Raw genomic sequence first — 16,592 nt, forward strand, 5'->3', positions numbered from 1 at the left:
TTTACAGACAAAGAGTTGTTATCCTACCTCAGCTCATTACAAAACCCAGCCCTTATGTATCATACTACCACCCGTCAGGATATGACCCACAAGAATCGACCAACACCCAGGTACCTACTTACTACTAAGTGAACAGGAGCAGCAGCAGATGTAAGGAAACATGCTTAACATTTCCACTAATGCCGGGGATCAAACCACGGACACTCAGTGTGTGAGCTGAGTGTACTGCCAATCAAGCCACAACTTAAACGATTCTCTATCATCTATAAATGCTCTTCAGTTCCACGAGTGTCAGTTGTGGCATGCCTGTGTCAGCAGCCAAACACAAGTATGGTAGGACTGTAGATAGTAGAATCACAGTATATCTGTGGATTCCATCTCACATTGGTCTTCAGATGCGTGATAGAAGTGATGAATTGACAAAGGCACACTATATGCCTTCATGAAGGGAACAAATTACAATCTTGGGTTGTCAGCTGGTAGTTTGAGAGCATTAATTAATACGAAAAGAACTCCAAATAAACCTCACTGACGTGAGACACTAATCAGTCCATCTATCATCATTCTATTAAGCAGGAGCTACATATATATCTATGGTGCATCCAACAAAATAAGCAGATTTTTGGATATCGCTACCACCCGGCTCTGGCTGGGCTACATGTATCTCTGGGAGGTTACATAACCAGCTGATGAACTGTTGCCATACCCACCGTCATTATGTGCTGGAATGCGATAAAATTAACGAATCCTTAGACAACTCCCTCATAAATGCTCAAGAAATATCATTATATTTTATCCACAGATATTACCAACCATTCCGGAAAAATATCCTGACTTTGCCTATTCAGTCATGCCTTGCTAAAATATAACTTAATAATTCAAAACCACTTATAAGCTACACTAATATTTTTGTGACTTAATTTAGTTCATTATCACTGTAACTTGTTTAGTTATCAAAACTTTGGGGTCCAGCCCCTAGACTCATTATGCGCCTCTGTAATGCGAGTATTTTGTCTACCGCTACACGATAGGTATGAGTGCAGACTCAAGATATTAAACTAAGAATTAACTATGTGACCATTACGACAAGGAACCACTAGCAAAAAATTATATGGAAAACCTTTCGGTATACGAACCACCCTTATTTATAGAACGGCCCCTCGTTAGACATAAATACATCTCGTTAGATGTAATACCTTTCGTTAGATGCAATACCCTTCGTTAGATGTAATATCCCTCGTTAGATGTAATACCTCTTATTAGATGTAATACCTCTCGTTAGATGTAATACCCCCTCGTTATATGTAATATCCCTCGTTAGATGTAATACCCCTCGTTAGACGTAATACACCTCGTTAGACGTAATACACCTTGTTAGAGGTAATACCCCACTCACACGAACTACACCATGTTACGCAAGTTTCCTCCCCTCGAAGCTACGAGGCTCTGTAATACTATCTTTGAAGTTAGTGGGCAAGGACATGCAAGTGTAGCTGGCGCGACCCTCCTACAACCACTGCATTTTTGTCAAGATTAGCTGGCACTGTTAACCTGTTTTGGCTCAATCTGTTGTTGTATGTGTTAACACTTGTTCTTGTGCACCGAACCTGTTTCTGTGTGACTTGATTTGCTAGTGTCACCGAACCTGCTTCCACGTGAATGAACCCGTTCCTGTGCAGCCGAACCTGCTTTTGTGTGTTTCAACCTGTTCCGCTATGACTGAACCTGCTCGTGTGTTTATCAGAACCTGTTTCTATGCGTGCGTCAGAACCTCTTCCTGACAGATGGTTAGAACCCTGAATAATCGAGATTTGTCGTGCTTGTTTCTGTGTGCAAGCACTGACTTACGGATATTTATGTATGTGTGTATTACGATTCAGTACCATGTATGACTAGAGTACAAAAATACCAGTGAAAGTTTTAGTTTTTTAGTAGTGAAATGCATTAGCGCTTTCGGGCGTTTATTCACGTTTCTGGATTAACTAGATGGTATACACACCTCCCGGTTTAACGATTCTCATGTAGTCGATAGGTTTTAAACCTATTGAAGAAACCAACGATTTCAAATGTACTATGTAATTTCTCCAAAAAATTGATTGTGCAAACTAAGTTCCTCAGAGAAAAGTTTATAAACTACTTTCCTCTGGAGACAGGTGTGTAAACCACGTTCCTCTGAGAACGATAAAGAATCAAGGCTTAATTCAAGGAACTAAAAGGTTAGCTCCAATTCCTTAGATAACTACCCCTTCACCAGCATCAGGAAGCCTACCTTTTTATTTATTTATTTATTTATTTACACTGTATAGCCCTTGTGGCTTAGCGCTTCTTTTTGATTATAATAATATTTATTTACAATTTGAGCATACATACAGAGGTACAAAAAAATACAGATAAGAGCAGCATGCCAAAGCCACTTATACTATGCATAGCATTACGGGCTGGCTTAAAATTAACTAAGCAATGATGAAATCAGTGATAATACATTATTGTAAACAGATAACTATAAAGCACAAATGAGTATTACAAAGACAGGTCATATGGTTGCATGCATTGTTGTACATTCAGTCGTATGGAGTATTCTGTTAGGTAGTGTATGTTCTGGCCATACATTCTTACAATTAATTTGCTTATTTATTGAGGTCAGCCTCATGCAAAGTTGTTGGAGGGAGAATATACCAACCATTTTTTTACACAGGGTTTGACAAGGTTAGGTTAAGGATCCCTAGCGTTATTGACAAGCTATTTACAGGTAAAGGATTCCTAACTTTATTGACAAGCTAAGAGTTGTTACCTACATCAGCTCATTTAAAAACATTTTTATTGTTATGAAACATACAACTAGGGAACAGGATGAAGTTGGAGCCATCTGTGGGCCAGCATTTTCATCTGATCAACTGACTTTATCTCACTGACATCATAATGCTGTATGAATGTGTTCCAGACTAGAGTCATCCTGGGAATAAATGATCTCAGATGAAGTGATGTTCTGGAGAAGGGTACAGCCAGAGTGAAGTTGCTGCTTTCTGCCCGTCTTGTGGTATAGAAACTTGCTTCACGCTGTCCTCGAAACACATTAGACTACACACTGCACAGTTATGGATGTACAAGTGACATATGATGATGAATTTTTGTAGGATATCCCTACAGATTTTCAACAGGAGTGAGGCAAGGTTATTAAGCCCTGGAGGGTTATTAACCCAGTATAATCCAACAAAGCCAAGTAGTATGGCTTATTTTCATTGGGATCCTCCACCAGGACATGACCCACAAAATCTGACTAACTCCTAGATACCTATTTACTCTTGGGTGAACGTCAGTCACAGATATAAGATGTTCCCGAATACGTCTCGACCATCCAGAGAATCGAACCCGCTGATCCTTTCGGTTGAGAATGTACAACACAAGAGCTGAGAGAACGGGTGGAGGCGGGGCAGCAAATGGTGTGACCTTCTTAAGACGATGCAGGTTTGTGTGTTGGTATTCTCAAGTTTGGCTAGGCGTCCCTCACGTCCCATGGGTCGCCCGGTGCACCACCCCGATCCCGTCTCCTGCTTAAAAACACCTGAAATTGCACGGAGGTAACATATATTAACGTAATCTCTGTATTCGACTGAAGAAGCCTGCTGAGAAGGCGAAACGTTTCGACAATAACGAAGCTCAGCCGTTGCACATGTCTTACTATCTTTTCGGTATTATGTATATTTAATATAATACGAACAAGATTCAGTATTAGATTAACTTTTAGAATTTATTATAAATTAGTTAATAGCGAATTACTTAAACAGGAGAAACTGGAATAAACAAGAAAAATTAACCAAGTTAATACAAATAGCAAAAAAAATTTTGTGTATTATAAACACTTGTATAAATAAAACTTAATTATACCCGCGATAAATTTTTAAAAATTATAGCAATTAACAGTGAGGCTGTGAGGTCAGCAGATTGGTCAGGTAACGAAAATATCGACAAATTTGCCAGGAGGTGAGCTGCAGTAGGCTCTTAATTTGTACGTGAATAATGATGGAGTAACAAATAATGATGGAGTAACAAATAATGATGGAGTAACAAATAATGATGGAGTAACAAATAACATTTTAGAAATAATAACAAATACAGTCACTGCGTGTATGTGTGGTGTTATGTTACGAGTCTGACGCTGTAGTGGAGGAAGTTAGTTAGGTGTCCATGGAGGGGCACCCTGTAGTGGTTGTTAGGTGTCAGTGATGAGGCACCCTATAGTGGTTGTTAGGTGTCAGTGATGAGGCACCCTGTAGTGGTTGTTAGGTGTCAGTGATGAGGCACCCTATAGTGGTTGTTAGGTGTCAGTGATGAGGCACCCTATAGTGGTTGTTAGGTGTCAGTGATGAGGCACCCTATAGTGGTTGTTAGGTGTCAGTGATGAGGCACCCTATAGTGGTTGTTAGGTGTCAGTGATGAGGCACCCTATAGTGGTTGTTAGGTGTCAGTGATGAGGCACCCTTTAGTGGTTGTTAGGTGTCAGTGATGAGGCACCCTTTAGTGGTTGTTAGGTGTCAGTGATGAGGCACCCTATAGTGGTTGTTAGGTGTCAGTGATGAGGCACCCTATAGTGGTTGTTAGGTGTCAGTGATGAGGCACCCTATACTGGTTGTTAGGTGTCAGTGATGAGGCACCCTATACTGGTTGTTAGGTATCCATGAAAGGGCACCCTATGGTGGTTATGTATCGGTGAAGGGGCACCTTATAGTGGTTGTTAGGTATCTATGAAGGGGCACATTATAGTGGTTGTTAGGTATCCATGAGGGGGCACCTTATAAGGTTTTTTCCTTCAAAGTTACCGTTTATAATTATATAGCGCCTCATTCGTAAGGCTTCAATTTTTTTCAGAGCTAATCTATTACAACCAGGGAAAGAGTTTATGAAAGTGTTGCTATGTACAGGCGCCCTCTGGTCATATAACTTGAGAAGGCTTCTTCTGGTCTGTCTGAAATTTCCAACACTGGTGTATCCAACTTAAAAGAAGGTTGGGATTATTATTGTAGGTACCAATTTAATTTCTAAAATGGAGTATTAATTTTCCCGTGAAACATCTTACCTTTCCTTCCTTTCAGCGGCTTCAATCGTTAATAGCTCATGTATTGTATGATATGCCTGATATTGTATAAGTTTAGACCGTACATGCAAAATCGGTCGGCTTTAAACTTTTAGTGCTGAATCACAGATTTTATTTAAGCTGTTCTATCCCTTGGCGAAATGGAACGACCAATTTTATCTTCTCGTTTTTCCAAGTATAAACTGTAGTGGTTGGTATTAAAGTCCGTAGTGCTGGTACGTAGTGCCGGTCTTCGCCATAGGCAGTTTTTTTTTTTTGTGTGTGTGTGTGTAAGGGCATTGCCACCTAAAGAGTTAAATCTGTCGTGTTTATATCTAAGAGGCGCTGCTTCCTGGGGAGAGGGAGTCCCTGCAGCTGGTGGTTTAGGGGGAGAGGGAGACCCTACAGCTGGTGGTTTAGGGGGAGAGGTAGACCCTACAGCTGGTGGTTGAGGGGGAGGGAGGAGGGTGCTCAACAGCTGCCTCCCAACACCAGCTTTACAGCTGGTGTTGGGAGGCAAGGAATAGATGAAATGATAACGAGGTATGGAGAGAGAAAGAAGTAGAAGGTAAAATTGAGGAAGAATAAATGTGTGCAAGGAAAGTATGGAAAAATGTAGGTAGACAGGGATTTGAATATAGTATAAGATAATTGAGAGAGAGAGAGAACCTATGATCTTAGATTCATGAGTGTTCTTACTACGGAAAGGACCTGGGTTAAATTCCGGGCCGGACGAATAAATTCGAAGCTTCCTATCACCTGCTGTCCCTGTTCACCTAACAGTCATTAGATACCTAGGAGATAGCCGGCTGCTGTGGGTCGCATCCTGTGAGGACCTAAGGACCTCAACGGCAATAAGCCACACTTGCCTTAATGGGTTACTAACCCACCAGGGTTAATAATCAGGATACAGTTTTCGTCATCATATGCTGCCTCCCCTCAGCACCTCCACCAACATGAACGTCGCCATTAACCTTGCCAGGTGTAACATGTTTCCTGCAATAATATGTACACTGAATCTCTTAATGTATATACAAAGTTTATTCTCTATAAGGATTACAATGCTGAGTTTACAGAAATTTGGTTAGTGTTTGGTTTACATGTAGTAAAATTATGATTACAGAGTGTACCACTAGAACGCTTAGCATGGCTAGGCATTTCGGGCAGACTTAGTTTTATTCTTAATTGTAAAATATTACAAATTATGAGGTAAGTTGGTATTATGGCTAAGTGACTAAATACTAGTTTGTGAGTTTAGCAATGTGAATGCTTTTGTTTTGGCACAGTATATAGTTTCAGTATTGGAGTATCACAGGATTCATTATTTTAAGACTGAGATTAATATTTCTGTTTCTGTTTATGGTCAAATGAGTGAGCGAGTGTAAGTGTGAACCACCAGGTGGTATTCGTGTAGTTAGTTGACGGGGTGTATCAGGGAGATAAGATGTTTTCTAATGGTAGTTTTGAAGGTGATGAAGGTGTCTGCAGTTCTAGAGTTCTCAGGTAGGGTATTCCAGATTTTAGGGCCTTTGACATACATTGAATTTTTGTAAAGGTTTAGTCGGACACGGGGAATGTCGTAGAGATGTTTGTTTCTGGTGTTATGCCTGTGGGTTCTGTCACAACTATCAAGAAAGCGTTTTAGGTCAAGGTTGATATTAGAGTTTAAGGCCCTGTAGATATAGATTGCACAGTAGTAAGTGTGGATGTACTGAACTGGGAGTAAGTTTAGATCTTTGAAGAGTGGGGGGGTGTGCTGCCAGGGATGGGATTTAGTGATTATTCTTACTGCAGCTTTTTGTTGGGTTATTATTGGCTTTAGGTGTGTTGCTGCAGTTGATCCCCAAGCACAAATAGTGTAGGTGAGGTATGGATAAATAAGTGAGTGGTATAGTGTGAGAAGGGCATTTTGCGGCACATAGTATCGTATCTTGGAGAGGATCCCAACCGTTTTGGATACTTTTTTGGCTATATGCTGGATATGGGTGCTGAAATTCAGGTTGTTGTCATGCTGTCATGCAATGACAGCTGACTTTGAGCCTTTTTAGGAGGATTACAATATTCCTGACTGAGGTAAACAAAGTATATGCATCCCTAATTGAACCTCGTATTGTCGATAGGCTTTGAACCTCATTAACCAACGTTACTAATGCTGTCTGCTTGACACCAGCGTGAAATACGCAGCGTTGACTCACGTCATTCCAACTTTATATTTAAGACATAGTGCTCTTTAAATAAGGATGCCAAGTTAAACTGGAATAGAGAATGTAAACACATGAGCTCCTTTGTTGACATGGGCTCATAAACTTTTTTTTCTGCCGACGCTAGAGGGGGCGATTTTCATATATTCTCGGAAGACGTTGCTCAACAGCCTGAATGGTCAACATAACATCACACACACACATACACACACACACTAATACCTCAAAGGCAATGGGACCGGACAACATCTCCCCGTGGGTCCTTAGAGAGGGAGCGGATATGCTGTGTGTGCCACTAACCACAATCTTCAACACATCCCTTGAAACTGGGCAACTACCTGAGGTATGGAAGACGGCAAATGTAGTTCCCATTTTTAAAAAAAAGGAGACAGCAAAGAGGCACTAAACTATAAGCCAGTGTCACTGACGTGTATAGTATGCAAAGTCATGGAGAAGATTATCAGGAGGAGAGTGGTGGAGCACCTGGAATGGAACAAGAGTATAAATGCCAACCAGCACAGATTTATGGAAGGCAAATCCTGTGTCACAAACCTTCTGGAGTTTTATGATAAAGTAACAGAAGTAAGACACGAGAGAGAGGGGTGGGTTGATTGCATCTTCTTGGACTGCAAGGCCTTTGACACAGTTCCTCACAAGAGATTAGTGCAGAAGCTAATGGATCAGGCGCGTATAACAGGAAGGGCACTGCAATGGATTAGAGAATACCTGAAAGGGAGGCAACAACGAGTCATGGTACGTGATGAGGTATCACAGTGAGCACCTGTGACGAGCGGGGTCCCACAGGGGTCGGTCCTAAGACCAGTACTATTTTGGGTATATGTGAATGATATGATGGAAGGGTTAGACTCAGAAGTGTCCCTGTTCGCAGATGATGTGAAGTTAATAAGGAGAATTAAATCAGATGAGGATCAGGCAGGACTTCAAAGAGACCGGACAGACTGGACACCTGGTCCAGCAACTGGCTTCTCGAATTTAACCCCGCCAAATGCAAAGTCATGAAGATCGGGGAAGGGCAAAGAAGACCGCAGACGGAGTATAGGCTAGGTGGCCAAAGACAGCAAACCTCGCTCAAGGAGAAAGATCTTGGGGTGAGTATAACACCGAGCACGTCTCCGGAAGCCCACATCAACCAGATAACTGCTGCAGTATGTGGGTGCCTGGTAAACCTGAGAACAGCGTTCCGATACGTTAGTAAGGAATCGTTCAAGACGCTGTACACCGTGTACGTCAGACCCACACTGGAGTATGTAGCACCTGTTTGGAACCCACACTTGATCAAGCACGTCAAGAAATTAGATAAAGTGTAAAGGTTTGCGACAAGGTTAGTTCCAGAGCTAAGGGAAATGTCCTATGAAGAAAGGTTAAGGGAAATTGGCCTGATGACACTGGAGGACAGGAGGGTTAGGGGAGACATGATAACGACATACAAAATACTGCGTGGAATAGACAAGGTGGACAGAGACAGGATGTTCCAGAGAGGGGACACAGAAACAAGGGGTCACAATTGGAAGTTGAAGACCCAGATGAGTCAAAGGGATGTTAGGAAGTATTTCTTCGGTCATAGAGTCGTCAGGAAGTGGAATAGCCTAGAAAGTGAGGCAGTGGAGGCAGGAACCATACACAGCTGTAAGGTGAGGTATGATAAAGCTCATGGAGCAGGGAGAGAGAGGACCTAGTAGCACTCGGTGAAGAGGCGGGGCCAGGAGCTGAGTCTCAACCCCTGCAACCACAATTAGGTGAGTACAATCAGGTGAGTACACACACACACACACACACACACACAGAAAGGCTAAGGGAAATCGGTCTGACGACACTGCAGGACAGGAGGAGTCAGGGGAGACATGATATCGACATACAAAATACTGCGTGGAATGGACAAGGTGGACAGAGACAGGATGTTCCAGAGATGGGACACAGAAACAAGGGGTCACAATTGGAAGCTAAAGACTTAGATGAGTCAAAGGGATGTTAGGAAGTATTTATTCAGTCACAGAGTTGTTTGGAAGTGGAATAGTCTGGCAAGCGATGTAGTGGAGACAGGAACCATACATAGTTTTAAGACGAGGTATGATAAAGCTCATGGAGCAGGGAGAGGACGCAGTAGCGGTCAGTGAAGAGGCGGGGCCAGGAGCTGTGTCCCACAATTATGTGAGTACAATTAGGTGAGTACACACACACACGATATAGTGGAGGCAGGATCCATTCATAGCTTTAAGCAGAGGTATGATAAAGCTCATGGTGCAGGGGTGCAGGGAGAGTGACCCTGCATCAGCCAGTGAAGAGGCGGGACCAGGAGCTATGAATCGACCCCTACAACCACAACTAGGTGAGTATACACACACACACACACACACACACACACACACACACACACACGCGCGCGCGCGCGCGCGCGCGCCTTCATAACGTGACGTACACACTGTCACAACATAATACAATACAACACGGCACACACCATGACATCTTTATAATATAGTACAGGTTAGGTTAGGTAAGGTTCGTCAGGAAACAGGACAAGTGTTTCCTGACACGGGTCTTGGTCAGATGATGACCCGCCTTTGGAGCTTTTGGTCATCTGACCGAGGTCTTCCGCTGGCTTACCGGTCCACCCCTTTAAAAATTATGGTTATTTATAACCATTGTTATATTTCAATATAGTACACACCAGTATAACATTAAAGGAAACACTACTGAGAGAGATATCTCGAAGGCAATGGGACCACACAATATCTCTCAGTGGGTTCTGAAAGAGGGAGAAGTACTGTATGCACCGCTAACAGAAGCCTACAAATCACTTTGATACAGGACAGCTGCCAGAGGTGAGGAAGACAACAAATATAGCCCCCAGTATTTAAGAAAGGGGACAGACAGGTAGCATTAAAATGCAGATTAGTGTCATTGACATGCATACTGCTTAAGTTAATAAAGATAATCAGAAAAGGGAAGAGTAATGAAGCACCTGGAAAGAGATGTTTCATAAACAACAACGAACAAAGTTTTAGAGGGTAAATCCTATCTTACAAACCTGCTTTAATTTTGTTATAATGATAAGGAAATGAGAAAGGAGAGAGAGAGACAGGGATGGAGTGAATATTCTTTGGCCGAAAGAAAATGTTTGACAGTCTCGCACAAGAGACGGACAAAAACTGCAGTAACAGGAGGGAATAACATGGAACACTATAATGAATGAACAAGAAGACAGCCAAGAATGATTGGGCAAGTATGACAAGTTGGGTTCGGTGTTGTACACAGTACATTAAGGAATACAAACCCAATTTTCTGAGATTGTATTGCATTCTGTACTATGTACAACTTCACGAAGTAACTGTAAATTACGAAATGACTAATATTCCTTTCTAGTGATGTAACAGTGCTCAGCGGGGTTTGAGAGAGACCCATTGTGACCTCTAATCCTGATTTTTTTTTTTTGCCTTACCGCTCATAGGATGAGCATTGGGGTGCACAATAAACTAGCCGCTCAGGCGGCATAACTAACTGAATTTTAAGAAGAGGTATAACAGAGAGAGAGTGAACCCAGTAGCGGCCAGTTTAAGAAGTGTGGTTAGGAGCTGTAGCTTGATCTCTGAAGTTACAAGTATGAGAGTACCAGTAGGTGAGAGCACCTGCATAACATGACACATCTGCATAACATGACACACCTGCATAACATGACACACCTGCATAACATGACACACCTGCATAACATGACACACCTGCATAACATGACACACCTGCATAACATGACACACCTGCATAACATGACACACCTGCATAACATGACACCTGCATAACATGACACACCTGCATAACATGACACACCTGCATAACATGACACACCTGCATAACATGACACACCTGCATAACATGACACACCTGCATAACATGACACACCTGCATAACATGACACACCTGCATAACATGACACATCTGCATAACATGACACACCTGCATAACATGACACACCTGCATAACATGACACACCTGCATAACATGACACACCTGCATAATCTAACACACCTGCACAACCCGTGCAACAACACGTGTGTCCAACTTTCAACCTTAGCAACCAACTAAAAGCAAAAAACAAAACTGAATGCCACACTAACTCAAAGTTAAAACCTATTAAACATAATGACTGTTAGAGTAACTCAGTTATAACCCAATAAACATAATAACTGCTACAATAACTGCTACCCAGTAATAACCTGTTAAACAGAAAACTGCTACAATAAGTCAGTTATAGCCTACTAAACATAACTGCTACAATAAACCTTAGTTATTACCTACTAAACATAAAAACTGCTACGACAACCCTCAGTTATAACCTACTAAGCAAAATAACTGCTGTAATAACTCACAGTTATAGCCTACTAATAGTGACAATAATCACACTAAACACGCTGGTATACAAAAAAAATGAAAACAATGGATAAAATTTTAATGTTTTGAAGTTAATGGTCTACGAGGTCACTTTCTGATTTTATTATATAATTGTCGCAGTGATCCATGCGGGTTTAGGGCTTTCTGGTGAATATAATAATGAAAATAATGTATGTATGTATGTATATATTGCCAGAGGATGAGGAAAGCGGCCCCAATTCACTGGATCAAGTAGCCTTTATCAGCATCAAGGCAAAAGGGCTATTATTTTTTATAATATTTCCAGATAAGCCTTTTTTAAATTAGTAATGACTGTTATAAAGCCTAATGGAGTGGTGAAGGTACATGCAGGAGCTCAGGGAGGAGGTGGGTAAGGTTTGTCAGGAAACAGGATGTTTCCTGACGCGGGTCTTAGTATGATGATGACCTGCCTTTGGAGCTTTTGGTTATCTGACCGAGGCCTTTCCCTGGCTTACCGGTCCACCCCCCTTCAAAAATTATGGTTATAGTTGTATCTTCAGGAAGTAATTTGTTTGCCGGGTCACCTCATAGACAAGACCCGGGCCGGAACTATGCCGGAGTATTAAGCAAGAAATATTGTGTTGATAGTCACTGGAACACTCACCATGTGAGGCTCCAGTGTGTCTGGCTCCCCGGCACAGTTGAGGTTAAAATTGTCTTGAGCGATGAATCTCGAGTCAGGCATTTTGAAGGAGGTATGGCGGGCAGGGAGGAGACCGACGTCCGCGAAGGAAATTGGTGTCAATGGTGCAACTTGACGTACACGGGAAAAAACTCGAAGGGGCACCTAGTGTCGACTAGGGAACTTGGTGTTGGTAGAGGGACTGAGCTTCGACGAGTATGGAAACTTGGTATCGATGAGCAGAGAAATTTTGTGTCAACGAATGGCGGGTAACTTGATGTCGAATAACAGGAAAATTTGGCGTTGACGAGTGTGAACTTGACGGCAGTGAGTACTGGTGAAGGGGATAGAACTAAACGAAAAAGGTCTTGTGGAGAATATGATGTAAAACTTGACTACTTCGTCCTCGTCACCAGCAGGCGAAGTGGTAGCCCTAATTATAAATTATTACTTCTGAAAGATTTCTTTAACACAGTGGTTATCTGTAAGTCCCTTTTTCAAGATAGTATTCACTGAACGTTAGAGAACATTAGTGTCTCGGAGAAACGCAGCCGTACATGCTATGAGATACAAACTCTGTCTCTGTGAAGCAGTGACTGCGGGTGGGCACAGCTCCCACCCTCACTAACGTAAGCTTGAAAGGCTGAAGGTGTAACCCTGTGTTCGATATTATTTAATCAGCGTTAAATTATCAATTGAGCAATGTTTCTTTAAGTCACGAAATGTGCTGATTTGCATAACTGAATTTTTACATAACACAATAATGAATGGATGATGCAGGAAAATGTTTTTTGCAGGTGATGTCTAAAGATATGTGGCAGTCTTAGACTAAGGTCAAGAAAAGCTCACGTAGCTGGACGAGGAGCCAGCGCGGGAAAGTCACACCTTGGCACCAGCTCATGTATTTACTTGTATAATGCATTCAGCGACGTGTTCTGCCTCGTGTATATTGTAGATACCTCATTACTGTAGCTTGCCCAGTCAGCATACCCAGTTCCTAAACATTTTAGGTACCTCTAGAACACCCGCTGTTGTAATTATTGATTTCATCCATTAATTTTGTGACTGAATCTATTGTTCTTGTAGTTCATTAGTACTGTAATTTGTTAAGCTAACACAATGTTGGGATCCAGTCCTTGGACCAGTGCTTCTGTAATTTTGTTCTGAATAATAAAATGACCTAATTAACTTAGTCTTGTGACGCTTGAAAGTTTGTGGCATTAATATAGAAATCGTCACAGTTTTCTCTATGTTTATGTCCCTGGCCCTAAATTCATGTCACTGACCTCTTGACTCATCCCCGGAAAGCTGTTAAAATTGATTGAAGCTTGATTTACCTAGTTAAGAGATATATCACTTCTCTGAGTCCTCTATTTACGTCCCTGGCTTTCGACTTCACTTCTAGCCTCTGGCCCACTTCCCTGATCTCACCCTCATTTCCATGGTCCTTGAATCACTTCCCTGACCGTCAGTCCCTCCACTTCTACTATTACTTAACATAGCTGGGGTATTTTCCACTATGAAACTCATGTAGAACAGGGTAGCCGGAAACTGCGGGTGTACCAAGTTTGTTTAATAAAAAGCTGTCATCACGATTAACTCGTAAGAGTGACGCGAGAAGTATACAGTGTTGACCCAGGTATGGTAGGACTGGACAGTGGAGTCAGGGTGCACCTTCTGTGGTTTCCAACTCACATTGGTCTTTAGATTTATGACAGAACTGATGAATTTGCTATGTTATATGCTTTCAAAGAGGGAGTAGATTACAATCTTGGATTGTCAGTAGTTTGAGAACAATAGTACGAAAAGAACTTCAACTGGACTTCATTGACTCAAGACTGAGAGAGACTGACACCAGTCAGTCCATCTATCATCATTCTTTCATGCAGGAGGAGCCACATGTCTATGGTGCAGCCTACAAAATAAACCGAATCTCGGATGTCACTAAAGGCCTGGCTCCGGCTGGGATACAAGTATCTTTGGAAGGTTAAATCACCACCACCAGATGAAGACCGACGAAATGTAAACTTTGCCAGATGGAAAACTGTCACACCCTGCGTCATTATGCGATAAAATTAATGAATTCAGAGACAACTCACTCAGAAATGTTCAAGATATGTCAAAGTATTTTATCCAGAGGTGTGTGTGTGTGTGTGACCTAATAAATGTTTGCATTAATAATTCATTATAATTGTGACCAAATATAAAGATGTAAATAGTTTATTACCTCTGTAACTTGTTCAACTATCAAAACTTTGCGACCCCGTCCTTGGACCCACAGGATGGGTATGGGGTGCATAATAAACATATTAAACTAATTTGATCTCGCTTAAGAATTTGGGTAATCTAAGGAAGTGTCACTGGAAGTGTTCATTGTTGATCTGTTTGCAGTAAAACTGTGCGTAGCTGGATTACCTGGAGTTTACCTGAAGAGGGTTCCGGGGGTCAACGCCCCCGCGGCCCGGTCCGAGACCAGGCTTCACGGTGGATCAGGGCCTGATCAACAAGGCTGTTACTGCTGGCCGCACGGAAACTGACGTACGAACCACAGCCCGGTTGGTCAGGTACTGACTTTAGGTGCCAGTCCAGTGCCTTCTTGAAGACAGCCAGGGGTCTATTGGTAATCCCCCTTATGTATGCAGGGAAGCAATTGAACAGTCGGGGGCCCTGACACTTATTGTATTGTCTCTCAATGTACTCGTGGCGCCCCCTGCTTTTCATCGGGAGAATGTTACATCTCCTACCGAGTCTTTTGCTTTCATAGGGAGTGATTTTCGTGTGCAGGTTTGGTACCAATCCCTCCAGGACCTTCCAAGTGTATATTATCATGTATCTCTCTCGCCTGCGTTCCAGGGAATACAGATCAAGGACCTTCAACCGTTCCCAGTAATTTAGGTGCCTTATAATAATAATAATATCTTTATTTACTACAAGTACATGTACAAGGTATACAGTCCTAGCTGACAACAATGACATACTACTATATAGAAACTCCCTTGTTATGCTCCGCATTTCGGGCAAATTAGGTCAGTGTCCCAGGATGCGACCCACACCAGTCGACTAACACCCAGGTACCCATTTTACTGATGGGGAACATAGACAACAGGTGGAAAGAAACACGTCCAATGTTTCTACTCTGGCTGGGAATCGAACCCAGGCCCTCGCCGTGTGAAGCGAGAGCGTTAGCCACCGTGAAAGTTCTTCGTATGCTCTCCAGGTCTGCAATGTCGCCAGCCTTGAAGGGGGCCGTTAGTGTACAGCAGTATTCCAGCCTAGAGAGCACAAACGATTTGAAAAGAATCATCATGGGCTTAGCATCCCGAGTTTTGAAGGTTCTCATTATCCATCCTATCATTTTCCTGGCAGATGAGGTAGATACATTTTTGTGGTCTTTGAAGGCGAGATCCTCTGACATTATCACTCCTAGGTCCTTCACATTTCTTTTTCGCTCTATTGTATGATTAGAATTTGTCGTATACCCTGATACATTTTTAATTTCCTCAAGATTATCTAAATAATTTAGGTAATTTATTGAAAATGGTGAAAAATGAAAGGATGAATGATAAAAACCTTCAAAACTAGGGATGTTCGTTCTCTCTAGGCTGGAATATTGTTGTACACTAACCGCCCCACTTAAGGCAGGCGAAATTGCAAACCTGGAGAATATACAGAGAATTTTCACTGCATGTATTAGTACAATAAAGTATCTAAATTACCAGGAAGGGTTGACGTTCCTTGACCTGTACTCTTTGGAACGCAGGCGAGAAAGATACATGATAATATACACTTAGAAAATCTTAGAGGGGTTAGTCCCAAATCTGCACACATAAATATTCCCTATGAAATACTCCCTATGAAAATAAAAGACTTGGCAGGTGGTATAACATCCCAATGAAAAGCAAGGGCGTCATGAGTACGCTAAGAGACAACACAGTAAGTGTCAGGGGTCCAAGACTGTTCAACTGCCTCCCAATATACGTAAGGGGGGTTACCAATAGACTCCTGGTTGTCTTCAAGAGGTAGCTGGAAAGATACCTAAAGTCAGTACCTGATCAGCCGGGCTGTGGTTCGTACATCGGTTGAGTGCAGCCAGAAGTAACAACCTGGTTATTAGGCGCTGATCCACCACAAGGCCTGGTCATGGACCGGGGCGTCGACCCCACAACACCCTCCAGGTATATCTTAAGTGTGTTCAATGCTATATCGTACTTATATATTAAGTATAAAGCTTGGTATACTAGTATGTTGATTTGCTCCCTATCTCTATATTTTTGTT

At 42.1% G+C, this 16,592-nt stretch overlaps 1 protein-coding gene across 1 annotated transcript in view; it reads right to left on the bottom strand.

Annotated features, from left to right (window-relative positions):
* Positions 1-12,944, bottom strand: part of LOC128686167 (myophilin) — a 29,346-nt gene extending 16,402 nt beyond the window's left edge. The window contains exon 1 of the mRNA XM_053772932.2: positions 12,299-12,944. Within this exon, the coding sequence (XP_053628907.1) occupies positions 12,299-12,379 (81 nt within the window). The 5' untranslated portion in view covers positions 12,380-12,944. The remainder of the gene's footprint in view (positions 1-12,298) is intronic.
* Positions 12,945-16,592: the final 3,648 nt, after the last annotated feature.

Source organism: Cherax quadricarinatus, chromosome 9 (genome assembly GCF_038502225.1).
Source record: "Cherax quadricarinatus isolate ZL_2023a chromosome 9, ASM3850222v1, whole genome shotgun sequence".
Taxonomy (NCBI): domain Eukaryota; kingdom Metazoa; phylum Arthropoda; class Malacostraca; order Decapoda; family Parastacidae; genus Cherax; species Cherax quadricarinatus.